Here is a 15,615-nt window from a genome sequence, read left to right as displayed (position 1 = left end):
TGAAAGATACCCTGAAGATAATTCATACGACTGTGCATGTGCTGTCTCATCCCCTTTCCCCTACAAGCCCTCAGATTTTCCTCTTCAAGTATTTATCCAATTACCTTTTGAAGCCAGCTTCAGCAAGATTCCACCACCAGACACATCTTTTCGATGTACATGTGACTAATAAAGATATCTTACCTTCCCTTCTCCTCCTCTTCCAGAATTTCAGAGGGCCCTTTCTCTTTGCAACTTCCTGCTCTACTCTCATCTCTCATGAACCACACCCTTTGCAGAGCATGCTCCCATCCAACCCCAGGAAACTCAACTTCTATCCTTTTACGTCTTCCCTTCCCACCATCCACGGATCTATAAATTCTTCCATGTGAAGCAATGATTCACTTGTGCTTTTCCCAATCAAGTATACTGCCTTTGGTGAACACAAAGCGGTCTCCACTATATTGAAGAAACCAAATACAGATTGGATGAGGCCATGCAGAGGTGACTCTGAGCTCTCCATTGCCAGCCACTTGAATTCTCCATTCCTCTCCCACTCTAACCCATCTGTGGCATTCTGCACTGTTATAATGATACCCAACAGAAGCTTGAGGAACAGCACCTCATCTTCCATTGGAGCCTTTTAGCCTTCCTGACTCAATACTGAATTCTGCAACATCAGGTAACTTGTTTTATCTGTCTGTATTGCAAAAGGCCATTTCTCTGTAAATCATCCACCTGGTTATTGGCTCAGTTTTTCTCTCTCTGTTAGTGCGGTCTGACCAGCTGGGCTACAGCATGCATTTCACACCTTTTCACATTCCTTTGTTTGCATTCCTATTGAGCAGTTAGATCTCGTCTTTGTATGTAACCCAACAGTATATTGACTACTAATTTGGAATGTCAGTGCATAATATCTTGAAGTAGCATTCTCACAAATAATGTAAACCATTACATTCTGATTCAGGTTTGAATTTTTCAGTTTTAATTGATTAAGAGAAAACATCTGAAAGATTTTTCTGTGCTGCTTGGTAGAATTTTGTGAATGGGCTTTGGTATTCAACCAAACAGCCAACAGTCTTTGTAAATGAAAACCAATGAGAAATGGTGACTGACAGAATCACTTTCAGTGCAAAGCAGCTTCACTTCAACTCCATAATTAAGCAGCTCATGAATAGTGAAATCCACTACCATGCAAGAGTTACAATCAGCATTTTTCTCAGCACCCAAATGGTAGATATATTCCTCTAAAATCAAGGTAATCATAGGCAAATCAGTTTCAAATAGAGCCTGTAGAAGAAATACCCAGATATATCATATCAGTTCACAACTTAACCAAATAGTGTTGCATCATATTGGCATTTTTTTTGAAAAATTGAGAGGGGAAGACAAAATGAGAGGGGGAAACGAGAACATTTTGGATAAAGGAAAACTGGATGTCACACCTCCAAGTTTGCAGACATCACAAAGTTGGGGTGGGCAGGGGATGTGAGCTGAGAGGAGGATGCAAAGAGGCTATAGTGTAATTTAGACAGCTTGGGGGAATGAGCAAATGAATGGCAGATGTAGTTTAACATGCATAAATCTGACATTACCCACTTTGGTTCCAAAAACAAAGACATTATGTCAGTGGTATTAGTTTGGGAAAAGGAAAGGCGCAACAAGGCCTGGGTGCTCTCATGCACCAGTTGCTGAAAGCAAATGTTCAGGTAGAGCAAGCCGTATTGAAGGTAAATACTACGTTGGCCTTCATTGAAAGAGGGTTTGTGTAGAGTAGCAAGGATATCTGCTGGCAGCTGTTTAAGGCCCTGTTGAGTCCTCATCTGGAGTTTTGAATGCAGTTTTCATTTCCTTGGAGGAGCAATGACATTCTTGCCACAGAGAATGTGGAATAAAAGGTTTACTCGTCTGATTCCTGCAATGAGAGACTGATGTACGAGAGGTCGTCATAGGTCAATTAGGCGTACAGTCACTGGAGTTAAGAAAAGAAGAGGGATCTCATAGAAACCTACAAAATTCTAACAGGAATAGACAGACTAGACACAGGAAGGATGTTCCCAAAGCCAAAGAGTCCAGAACCAGGGTTCACAGTCTACGAGCGTAGGGGTATGCCAGGAGGAACTGAAATCAGGAGAGACTTATTCACTCAAAAGGTAGTGAACCTGTGAACTTCTCTACCGCAGAAGACAATGGAGGTAAAGTCAGCAAATATATTCAAGATGGTAGAATTTTTCCTCAACGTTAAAGTGATGAGAGGATTGAAGGAAAAGACAGAATCAGGATATTGAAGTGAATCAGCCATGATAGTTGTAGAAATTGGAGGAGTCCTGAAGCGCCAAAGAGCCTACACCTGTTCCTTTTTTCTGCCTCCACGATTGCACTGCTGTCAGTCATGATCACGAAAGTTGTACACAATTACTTTTTAATATATACATATATAAATATATAAAAACAGCTTTACTTCCTCTGTAACCAAATAAACCTAGAAATAAACTATACAGCTCTGTGCTGCTTACTCACACTGCTCAATGCAAGTCATATGACACCTTTATGTCAGTACAACACCACCTGCCCTAATAAAATCTCATGTAGTTGATTGGTACTGCAAATTTGAAAAACTTATTGGCCTTCATAGAGTCAATAGCATTAGAAATCCATTAATTTGTTGGACTTTGGATCTGTTTCCAATTTTATAACCACATCTGTTAATCCTGTAAAGTTGATGAACCAGTTCTGCACATTAGCACATCATGCCGAACTGACTCAGATTCCAATGCATTGCAGATGCACAAAATAAAAGTAGTTCCTATTCCATCACAAAATAACTGCATCATTATTGGAGGGTCCAGTTCATTTAGGCATAAAAGTAGTTCCACATCCACTAAATTACCAAAGTGTTTACAAATAAATGAAAAGCTTCAGATTCCAAATCACTTTCCACTACAACCATTGCAGTGATAAGACTGCAATGACAAGACTGTGTGGGTTATTGCAGAATATGTGCATGCTCCAAGCTATAAATTTGAAAATTGTTAAGAGTACAGGTGGGAGGATCTACGCTCTCCAAATAACCAAATCTCTGTTTAATTTTATAAGTGTCTTAAAACTGCAACAGGGTTTCCAACTGTGGTACTTTACAACATGGTTTGATATTATGCTTTGGATTGATGTCAGTCTGACAACGTAACTGCATGGCTTAAATGCAAGATTTTCATGTGCAATACCAGTAAAATCAAATACAGTCCAAAAAAAAGAATTTCAATAAGGATTGGTGCAGCTTACCATGTAATTTTGATATGCATGATCAAACATCTCCAATACTTGGTCCCTGTAAGTGGAAAAACAAAAGGCATCAAACTCACGTATATCCAGAAGAGCAGCAAAATTATAACTTCCTGGGTCTATAACAGCATTACAACATGCCATGCCAATTTTTATTACAAAAATTCTTGAACCGATCCAATGCCCAACAGTTTCTTCCAGACAAATGCTATATGTCCTAGCACCAGTGGTGACATAATTAGTAGTCATGGAAATAAATAGTAAATGTTTCTAATGTGTCTTTGATGAAATGTATCACAATCAGTAAAGAAACTGTGGGTTATTTGCAAAATTGATCAATTCAAGCAACACAAGTCAAGATGCTATGAAGCATTTATTTATTTTACAAATAGTAAAATCTGCAAACAACTACTGCAAATCTGAAATTATGCAACAAATTTGTTGCCAATTCTTGAACTGATCATCTCTTTTAGGGAACGAAATTGAAACTTACGTTTGTTTGTCAATCTATCCACCACAAAATTTTGAATGTGGAACAGTACAGCACAGGAACAGGTCCCTCAGTCCATGATGTCTGTGCCAACCATGACACCAATTTAAACACATCTGCCAAAACACGGCCTATATGGTCATGTTCATGTGTCTATCTGAAAGCCTCCTAAATGACTTGATTAGAACAAACGTTGCCCACCTTAATTCTTAGGGGTTTCAGTTACTTGTCTCAATTTAAATGCTATTTTAAAGCTGAACATCTTTCTGTAAATATCATAAATGTCTTGTTGCTCATAGAAAGTGCAATTTATAACTAATGAAAAACATGGCTTCTGCAATCACAGTTTATTTATTACTATCATGAGTTTAACTTGGCTTTCCAGAAAAATGCTTTCTGGTCAATAGGAATGTAATCAACTTCGTAGCATTATGAAGAACAGAATAATGATTGTCGAAGTGTTCCTCTCAAATGTCAAAAAAATATATACATCATTAGTTAATGGGCATTTAGAGACGACCATTTATTAACTTTGTCCAAACAATAAATAGATTGAAATTCATTCACAAAATATATCTGGTATAACTGTCTACTCACATAAATTTGAGGTTATCCAAAAATCTGCTGCCAGTCCCTAACTTGCACCAAATCCTATTCCTCATCACCCATGCTCTCTCCCCTACAATGGCTCCAATTTAAGCTTTGATTTTTTTCTTCCTTGTTTCCAAACCCCTCTCTAGCCTCGCCCCTTCCTATCCATATAAACTCCCCCTGCCCTGCATCCTTCCAAGACATTGCCACTACTCCAATTATGGCCTCTTGAAAAATCTTGTTTTAATCACTGCAATATTGGCAGCTGTGACCACATCTGCTAAGCCCAAGCTCTGGATTTTCCTCCCTAAGCATTTTCCCTTTTCACAAGTTGCCCCTTAAAGCTTCTATATTTTTTGGTCAATTGCCCTGGTTTCACATGCGGTTTGGTGTCAAGTATTATTCAACAATGTCCTTCAGGTGCAGAGTGAAACTTTTCACTGCATTTGCTGATTTGCTGAAAAATGGCTCCTAAGATAAGGGAAGTGGCCGATATTTTCCAGGGGCTTATCTTTATTATCAGAGAGAGGTGTCACATGGGGGAAACATTTACTTTGCGGATATTAAGTATGAGATCCATTCTCTTGCAGCCTTCAGTGAACAAATGGACAATACACGGAGCCCAGTCTCCAAACATGAGCATATGCAAGCTTTGTCTGTGCACTGCAGCACAAAGACTGAATTTGGGTTGCTCCTGGTTCTGGGTCGGAGGCAACATAGGTTGCAAAGCTTCCCACTCATATTGTAAAACAGCTTTGTGAACCAGCAACATTCCAGCAAATCAGAGTTGCAGTGCAACACAGCAGTGAGTAAGATTGAGAAAACTGTTGGGGCAATGATACAGCCTTGCTTGACACCAGCCACCTTTCAGAAAGGCTGATATCAAAGAGGTTATTCACCATCACCTTCAGTACAGTCTTCAATATTCTGAGGAAAAGATTGTTGGAAGATCAAGACTCAAACCTGATACAAAACTCATGGATTATCAGGCTGCAGTCATCCCTGCTTGCTTGTATGCCTGAGATATAAACTATCTACAGCAGGCATTTCAAAATACTAGATAGATACGACCCACACCAAATCTGTAGTTTCCTCCAAATCAACTGACAGAACAAGAAAACCAATGTCAGTAACCTTCCCGAGCCAACACTTCCAGTGCCAAGGCCCTATTTGAGACAACTGCAATGGTCAGGTCACATTGTTCTCGTGCCTGACACCAGATTCCTGAATCAATGGCTATATTTAGAGAAGAAATAAATTAACAAAGAGAATTAGCAAGGAAAAGGAGTAACTATGCAAGTTGGTAGAGCATGCATTCTGCCAGCATTCCATCTTGGTGCATTGCAAGCCTCAAGGATGTTAAATAGAATAAATGTGTAAGAGACATAAAAAGGGAACCAGTGAACTAACTTTTATTTGTTCAATGTGACATTTTATTTAGTCAATGGGCAGGTACTGCAAAGCTACATTTCAAGTGGTTTTGAAAACATGCAATCACCCCTGAAATAAACACGTCAGCATCATTTAATGTAGGCTTAAAAATAGACAGGATCTGAAACCTGGTAAGAAACTACTAGCATCTCAATGCCAATTACATACTGAAATAGAGAACCAGTAATTTATTTTTCAATGATTTGTACTTTGTTGAAGATCTATTAAAAAAAACTGTTTCTTTAACAAATCATAGAAGAATACATTCTTTTTTAAAGTTGCATTTCAGTTCTGTATGCATGTTTAGTTTTGTTGAGTAAATGTAACCCCTCAATTACTGATACGATTTTCTTCCTCACCACTTTCACATCTCTCTGAACTATATATCATATGCACCCAGCCTCAACAAAAAACTTGCCCCCAAGATACTGTTTGACTTCAGAAAAAGCACTTAATGCTAGAGAAATGTTGCCAATACGACAAAAATCTACTTTGTAATAGCATCGAGAAATGTTCAGCTGAAGTAGCCCTTCAATTCTTCTCCTTCTCCACTTAATTCATCTCCTTCACATTCCTTGTCCCTTGAAGGTTTCCACTCGACCACCGATATAAAGGTTCTGTACAGCTCCTTCCCCCTCACCCACCTCCCTAAATTGGCAAGTCAAGCAAAGCCCCAGAATATTAATTCTGTTTCACCTCTTAAACCAGAGATCCACAGCCACCTGTCCCACCTGGCTGTGCACCCAAAAAAAACTTGTTTCATATAATTTTTGATCATCTCTAATCGGGTTTGCCCAAAGTTACACTCTGAATCAATGATAAACAGATCCAAGCCAAAGAAGCAATCTGGAAAACCAAGCACCAACAGAACACAGGACACAGAAGTAGGTGCAGGATATTCAGTCTCTGTATGTTTTTCTAAATCTCTACTGATACGAGGCTAGTACTCTGAGCAACAAGTTATTTCCAAGCATTTCCCTGAACCAATAAAAAAAATGTGTGCAAGCCATTTTCATCATCTTCCTAGGTTTCTAATACTTCCCCAAGAAATCAAGATTCAGTCTATTTAAGGGAACACAGTGATGCAAATAGTAGAGCTGCTGCCTCAGAGTTCCAGCAAACAGGTTCGATCCAAACCTCTGTGCAAGCTCCACACAGAGCACCATTCTCCCTAGGATGGCTTGGGTTTCCTCCAGGTATCCCCGTTTCCTCCCATATCCAAGGAAGTGCTGGTTGGAAGGCTAATTGTCCATTGTGAATTGCCCCTAGGTGAGTGATAGAACCTGGGCTGGCATTGATGGGAACATGGAAAGTATAAAAATGGAATTAGTGCATGATTCACCAAAGGCTAGTATTCAGGTGCAGCCAGTAATGAGGAATGCTAACAGAATGTTATCATTTATTGCAAGGGGAATTGAATATTGAAGCAAGAAAACGACACTTCAGCTGTATACATCACTAGTGAGACCACATTTTATTTAAGGAAGAATGCTCATGTGTCAGAAGCAGCTGAGGGAAAGTTTACTAAACTGATACCTGAAATGGGCAGATTGTCCTATGAAGAAAATTTGGACAGGGTAGCCCCGAGGTTACTTGATTTAAACATAAAACATCCAAAGGGGCCTTGACAGGGTGGATATGGAAAAGATATTTCTCATAGGAGAATGTGGAATGCACTATTTGAAAATAAGAGCTCATCCAGTTGAGAAAGAGATTAAGCTTCTTATTCCTCTCAGAGGAATAGGTTTTTGCAACTTGGTTCCTCAAAAGCTGGAGGAAGCAAAGTATTTGAAAAATTTTGAGGGAGAGCTCGACAGATTCTTGATAAGCAAGAACATAGAACATTACAGCACAGTACAGGCCCTTCGGCCCATGATGTTATGCCAACATTTTATCCTGCTCTATGATCGATCTAACCCTTCCCTCCCACATAGTCCTCCGTTTTTCTATCATTCATGTGCCTCTCTCTTAAATGTCCCTAATGTATCTACCCCCACAACCTCTGCTGGCAGTGCCTTCCACGCACCAGCCACTCTGTGTAAAAGATCTACCTCTGACATCCCCCTTATACCTTCCTCCAATCACCTGAAAATTAGGCTTCCTCGTGTTAGCCATTTTTGCCCTGGGAAAAAAAAATCTGACTGTCCACTCGATCTATGCCTCTTATCATCTTGTAAACCTCCATCAAGTCACCTTTCATCCTCCTTCTCTCCAAAGAGAAAAGCCCTAGCTCGCTCAACCCATCCTCATAAGACACACTCTCCAATCCAGGCAGCATCCTGGTAAATCTCCTCTGTATCCTCTCTAAAGCTTCCACATCCTTCCTATAATGAGGCGACCAGAACTGAACACAATACTCCAAGTGTAGTCAAACCAGAGTTCTATAGAGCTGCAATATTACCTTGCGGCTCTTGAATTCAGTACCCCAGCTAATGAAGGCCAACACACCATACGCCTTCTTAGCATTATTAACCTGCGCGGCAACCTTGAAGGATCTATGGATGTGGACCCCAAGATCCCTCTGTTCCTCCACACTGCTAAGAGTCCTGCCATTAACCTTGTATTCTGCCTTCAAATTCGATCTCCCAAAGTGTATCACTTCACACTTATCTGGGTTGAACTCCACCTGCTACTTCTCAGCCCAGCTCTGCATCCTGTCAATGTCCTGTTGTAACCTACAGCAACCCTCTACACTATCCACAACACCACCAACCTTTGTGGCATCAGCAAACTTACTAACCCACCCTTCCACATCTTCATCCAAGTCATTCATAAAAATCACAAAGAGCAGGGGTCCCAGAACTGCAGACTTCCCATAATAACTAATGGTGTCCCTGCAGAACACCATTAGCCACCAACATCCAGGCAGAATATTCTCCATCTACCACCACACTCTGTCTTCTGTGCGTGAGCCAATGCTGAATCCACACAGCCAGGTTTCCCTGGATCCCATGCCTCCTGACTTTCTGAATGAGCCTTCCATGAGGAACTTTATCACATGTACACCATATCCACTGCTCTACTGCTTTGTCACATCCTCAAAGAATTCTATCAGGCACGACCTACCCCTCACAGAGCCATGCTGACTGTCCCTAATCAGCCTATATTTCTCCAAATGCCCTGTCTCTAAGAAGCTTCTCCAGTAATTTGTCCACCACTGAAGTAAGACTCACTGGTCTGTAATTCCCAAGGTTATCCCTACTCCCTTTCTTAAGCAAAGGAACAACATTTGCCACCCTCAAATCATCTGGCACTACTCCTGTGGCCAGTGAGGACGCAAAGATCATCGCCATATGTGCAGTAATCTCTTCCCTCGTCTCCCATAATAACCTTGGATATATCCCATCCAGCCCTGGTGACTTATCTATCCTAATGTTTCTCAGAAGTTCCAGCACATCCTCTGAGGTGAAGAGGTGAAAGGGAATGTGAAGCTAAGGTTTCAGTAAGATCATGGCTGATCTGATTGCACAGCGGAGCAGGCTCAAACAATTGCTTGGTCTGCTTCTGTTCCTAATTTGTATGCAAGTGCATAACATTATGTAATATCTTGAATAAGGATAGGCAGCAAAGACCTATTTTTGTCAATTTACTGATTTATGAAGAACGCACTGGAGATGGGTGCAAAACAGCATGTTCTGCAAAGCAGCAGGAATTATTGACAGTGAATTCTTTGACTTCCACTTTTAACTGCATCGTGCACATGCTCAAGAAGTTATAGCCGGTTTCACAGTACAATGAGAATTTAATGATTTCAGGACTAAGTTTTGCCATCACTAAAACTAAAAATCTGCTCCAATATCTGACTGCTGTTAATAAGGTCTCACTGCACACAGACTGACTGCTGTATAGTAGCTCACCACCGATTCACTGGCAGTGATGTGCTTTGAAGTACACTGAAGTAGTAAGAGACACAACATTCACATTTTGCTTCCTTTATAATTTTATTCTGATTGTTCACACACTTCTATAAGGACTCCTTTGTGTATCTGGTTAATAGAAATGTAATTCAAAATGAAACAATGATTTAATTTACATACAATTTGCACAAGCTGCTGGTGGGCCATCACTACGAAACATTCACAGCAAGAGCAATCAGGTTTCTAGGTTCCCAACATTCAAAAATTTAATAAGCTTATTCTATCTTTAGGCGTCATTTTTCCATTCAAGATATAACGACATGTACTGTTTCTAAAAAAAACAAAAAGCTTTACAAATAACAGTTGCTGCATCTAAACATTTACAACTACTGAAATTGATTCATGGTTGACAATTCCTTCCTACTTTGTGGTTCACATCTCTTGGAGGCTTATTTGCCAGAACAACTACAACATTTGTTGTCTCTGAGAGGTGAGAAAACCAAGACCAAAAATGCCAGCTGTCTGTTCAATACCTTTTACACAATTAAGCACACAGTAAAACATATGACTAGAGGAACATTTTCAGATTATGTCCCTTTCTCCATGAACAAGAGCATATTAAGAAGACTTTGCCTGGAAAATTAGATCGCTCAAGATGGGATACACTCTTTCCCAACAGAAAGGAAAAGTACAACTCAGAAGTTTGAGCTGTAAATTAACTAGCTCAAGTCTCACGAACTCACGTGTGGCAGGGACTAACTTCATGCAAAAGTGAATATTCTTCACATTAAAAGAAACCAAAACAGGTTAGTACAGAACTGTATGGTACTTTTAATTGATTGCAGAGGGTCTTGTTTCGAGCATGTACTCAGGGGTCCCCGGGTTACGAGTTACGAATGACATGATTTACAAAAATCCGACATTACACAAATTCTCCCATACATTTTAGAGCATTTTTCAAGCCAGTAATAATAACAATAATGTTTCATTGTATTCATAATGACTGGATACAGTAGGCATTCCATTAGTTTAATTATGGCCAATGTTAGGGTGTGTATTCAATAAAATGAAAGAATTACAGCAAGTATATGTGGAATACTACGGAAAATGGATGTTTCTGACTTATGGTGAAATCGGCTTACAGACAGTTCTCAGGAACAGAACTGTTACGTAACCAGGGGACTACCTGTACCTTGGTTTTTATTTTAGTCAGTATGAACATTTCACATGTCGGTATTTACAGATACTAGGTTGGGTGTACTTCCCTCACAGCACAACCCACCCTGCAATAAACGACTGACAACAATGACCTGGATCATCATCTATGCCAATTAGTTCTGTAAGCAAAATGCCCACTACAAAATGCCCATACTATTTTTTTCTATGGAATGATTCCAAAACTCTTTTAATCTATCTTCAGAAATACAATGCATTGTGAAGACATTTCACGTTTGCACCCGAGCTTTAATCAGTCAATGTGTTCAATATTGCTGGTATTACAGGATTCAACTCTGGTTCCTGTCAACTACTGATTCGTAAACCAAGTGCAAGGCACGTGAACTTGGACACTCCTATACACATCCATTAATGATAATGACATATTTAAAATGGCACATTACTTTTTTTTCAAACAAATAAATTTGTTTCATTGAAAAGCATTAGACACCAAAATGAAGTTAAACATTCAAACCCTGTATTTATGAAAACACAGAACAGGCAATTCACTGAATATGGAGTTAATTTAAGATTAATTTGTATTTACTTAGCTCCTTTACGTAAGTACCACTGGAATTCATAGTGTAACTGATAAAACCAGTAAATCTGGCATCATATGAAAAACCCTACATCAGAATATCAAGCTTTGATGGAATTCAAACTATAATTTAAAAATCTGAAACTGAACAAATTGAGGGAGCAGACCCAAAATACTAGAGTTCCCAAAAAAAATGGCTATAGATTCTATCATGAGGAAAATGTTTAACGAATGCTCAGATAAGATTGGATACAGCATTCTGGAGCAGTGCAATTATGATTTGATCAGAGTATCTGAAATTACAAACTAAAATTTAACAGATAAAACTCAGAAAAGCAAATATAAACTGGTTACTGGTGACGTTCCACAAACATTATTAAGACAACTGCTCTTGACTATCTTCATTAATGACATGGACATGTATGTTATTAGAATGAAATGCACTCAACCTGCAGAGAAATTCCAACTGCTGTAAGTACTTCTCGATGTCTTTGGGGGGGGGGGGGAGCCACTGTTTGATAAATCATTATTAACCTGAAAAACTCAGGTAGAGCACAAATATGCCAGTCAAATACCGAAGAAAAGTGAATGATGTGTAAAATAAATTTAAGCCAGTGGAGAATGAAAAAGATATAGGTGCTGGAATGAATCACTCATAAAAAAACTTATGACTACTGCCACATTGCCATAGCTAAAACAAGCAGTTTTGATGTTCAATTTAAAGGACAATTCACGACAAATCAAAGTGCATTATTCTGTTCTTTGAGACCTTAAATCTCAGTCTGAATACGGAGCGTAGTTTTCATCTCCTCACAATAAAGGATTTCGCAGCTTTTGAGAATATGGAGCTGGAGGCCATTATTGATTACTGCTTTATGAACTTTGACTATCCCATTCGGTCAAAAGACTGGATCTTCGAGAAACAAAATTGGGAGTAATGTGACAAAAGGCGATAATATAATGAAGTAATTGGATTGTTGTTGAAGGAGATGACTATCCATGTCTTCAAGTTATTCAAAGCCAAGTTACATTGGATGTTAGTTTTTCCTTTCCCAGAGAATGATGGAGCAGTGGAATAGATTTGACCACTTGTGCATGAAAACATTCACTGCATTCTTTCAAGAGAGAAGTGAACTTGTTTCTAGCTAGTACAGAAAAGCATCACATATTTAGAGATAAATAATTGTTAAAAAAAGGGTCAGCTGTCTCCAGAACTAGTTTCGATTGTCTACAGTGGTCAAAGAGGAAGATACAGATAATGTCCTCAAATTATCCTGAGTTTTTAAAAGATAGATTTTGTTTTATCCATGAGATTACATTCACAAGACATCATAGCTATTTGGGAGATGTTGAATCTTTTATTGTTTAATAAATGATTAAAAACTGTAGCATTCAACTAACTGAAAAGTTAACAAATGTTTAAATTAAATCCACCAATGTGGGGCCAATACCCCTTCAACAGAAATTATTTTAATGAAAAAGCTAATTATCTGAAATGTTGCCAGATGAATTATTTCATATTGTACCAGCAAGTAATCATTAATTCACAGTTTTATTAACCAGGCATTCATTTTTCCAAAGATTTTGGAATTGGCTATTACATTAAGATTGTTACAAAGATTCATTCTTGCAATGATAAAACACAACTTAAAGAAGGGACCTTTTCAGTATGATAATTTTTTGTCTACTATGTCCCTTAAGATGTTCAAGCTGTACTTCTTGATAAATAAAGCAAATGATCAATTCTGAAACCTTAACAAATACAACATTCTCCTTTAGGCTGCATCACTGCCTCACATTTTATTTTTAAATCTACCCAAAATGCTAGTTTGCCCATATCACTTATTACTTAAAGAAAATCTAGAAACCTCAAAGTAACATAGAATATAGTCAAATCTCTTAAGATGTGTATTGCTTAATCGGGTGATGTCAATGGCACATGAGGTGCCACTAATAGTTTATGTGAGTTGAGTGTGCAGCGAAGTGCTTCAACTTATTCCTGAATAAGCTTCCCTTACAGTTTGTTTATCAACATAATATTTTAAAAGTTAATAAAGGATGAAAATTTTGCATTTTTTAAAACATTGATCGGATCATACCTTTCTTCTCCTCCTCACAGTATTAACTAGATAATAGGTTATTTTGTTTATTTAATTGCAACATGTGTTTTAAAATGGAAACAAAAAGCAGAAAATATTTGAAAACCACAGCAGGTCAGGCAGAGTCTGTGGAAAGACACAATCAGAGTTCTAATTGTATAACTATTCATCAGAACTAAAATGGAGTATTTGCCTCTGCAATTCGGTATGATTTGACATGCATTTCCTTTTCATGCTACATAATAACAATGACTCCATTTCCAAATTTCTACACACAGATCCATTACAGCTCAATGTTTCACTTACTGTCTTACAGCTGTGACTGAAAAGCAACGTCATCAACAAGGCATGTGAAAACTATACAAAGTTCTATTGCTGTACATATTAATTTGCCACCTGTCAACTGATTTTGTACAAGACAGATTTGTTATTAAACACATTTATAAACAGTGATATAATCTATTCTGACAGATATGCACCTTAATGCACACTTTAGAAAGTCGATCTGGCAGCAAACATCACCGCAATCAAGATCTTTTCGACCCCCGACTTAAAGCCCCGGGCTCTGAATTAACCCTTTAACTGAAGACATATCACGATGGCACAGCGAGGTGGAGGGACCACGACCACTCACCTGAGTTGGCGTTTCTCTTCCTTGTCCATCGCCGCCACCCTCGGCAGCCCCGGGCAGGACACAGTCAGCAGCGGCAGCAGCAGCAGCAGCCACCTGGGCAGGGCAGAGGATGAGGACCTCTCGCTACCACTTTCGACACCACTCATCGGGCCGGCTCTCACCTACACGCACACTGAGAGCAGAAACGCTGCAGGAGTCTCCCATTCACTCTCCCACTCACACACACACACCAACCACTACTGTAATGTCACCAGCTCCCAGTCCCACCTCTTCCTGGTAGCCGCCATCTTCTGGTGACGCTGGAAAACTGACGTTGACAACTCCACTGTTCCCGCCTCCCCATTCACAAGCCCCGCCGCCGATTGGCTTTGGCCGTTGCGATGACGTCACGTCCGCGGAATACCCGTGTGGCCTGCCTTTCCGTCAATCACCATGGCAGTCCCGCCATTCTGCTGCGGCGCCGGCTTGGTGACGCCATTTCCTTGGCCGAACGATACGCCTTTTACCCCCGCTACGATCTGTGATTGGCTGCTTTCTCAACGGGAGCGGCATCGTCATTGACAGCCGAGCTGTCAATCATGGCAGCCGCAGCTGGATGTGGGTGGGGCCAACTGGCGGTGGAAGGGCCACCTGGTCGGAGGCTCCGGGTTGGGCGCTTCAGAATCGCCCCAGGCTCCCGTGGAGAGGCTGCGGCAGACAATCTGCCGGAGGAAGTCAGCGGGTCGTGCAGCATCTGTGGGAGGAAAGGAATTGCCGACGTTTCGGGATTCAATGAGTCCTGATGCAGGGTTTCGACCCGAAACGGCGACAATTCCTTTCCGCCCACAGATGCTGCTCGACCCCTTGAGTTCCTCCGGCAGATAGTTTGCTGCTCCGGAGTCCAGCATCTGCAGTCTCTTGCCTCTCCTCTGTGGAGAGGCTGCCTGGGAGAGCTGAGCTGCACGGATCACACACATTTGTCGGCCCCCTCACCACTTTTGGATGTGATGAAAACTGCAGTCACTCCCTCTGTTCGTTTGGCTACACAGCTCCCCACTGCCCACAGATTTCCACATTATAGCCACAGATTTCTACATTATAGCAAGCTCACTGAACCCGGACATCAAACAAGATGCTCTTGAAGACACCAGAGATGTCAGATGCTGGAATCTGGAGCCACGAACGAACCCACTGGAGGAATTCAACGGGTAGAGCAGCATCTGTGGAGGGAGATGGGCAGTGGATGTTTCGGGTTAAGAGCTGCCACAGATGCTGCTCGCCTTGCTGAGTTCTTCCACTGGATTGTCTGCAGTCTCTTGTGCCTCACTGGACTGGGTCTGATGGGGTGATGAAGAATGATCCAGGTACTGCCTATTCCCAGCAATGGTCTGGACCCTGCCAGCCAGTTTGTAGCACTGGCAACGAAAGACACAGTCGCCCATGATGGAGTGATTAAGCTTACGATTGTTTAAGAGGAAAGCAGCAGTTTCTTGGAGCTTGACAAAGCTAAAGGAGATTAG

At 40.4% G+C, this 15,615-nt stretch overlaps 1 protein-coding gene across 1 annotated transcript in view; it reads right to left on the bottom strand.

Moving 5' to 3' along the window:
• The window catches only part of edem3 (ER degradation enhancer, mannosidase alpha-like 3), a 57,794-nt gene extending 43,401 nt beyond the window's left edge, over positions 1-14,393 (bottom strand). The window contains exons 1-2 of the mRNA XM_052012154.1: positions 14,117-14,393; positions 3,262-3,307 (exon numbers count right to left, since the gene is read on the bottom strand). Of these exons, the coding sequence (XP_051868114.1) occupies positions 3,262-3,307; positions 14,117-14,262 (192 nt within the window). The 5' untranslated portion in view covers positions 14,263-14,393. The remainder of the gene's footprint in view (positions 1-3,261; positions 3,308-14,116) is intronic.
• Positions 14,394-15,615: the final 1,222 nt, after the last annotated feature.

Source organism: Pristis pectinata, chromosome 3 (genome assembly GCF_009764475.1).
Source record: "Pristis pectinata isolate sPriPec2 chromosome 3, sPriPec2.1.pri, whole genome shotgun sequence".
NCBI classification, from domain to species: domain Eukaryota; kingdom Metazoa; phylum Chordata; class Chondrichthyes; order Rhinopristiformes; family Pristidae; genus Pristis; species Pristis pectinata.
Note: the sequence above shows the minus strand (reverse complement) of the source record. Positions and strands in the feature narration are given on the sequence as shown.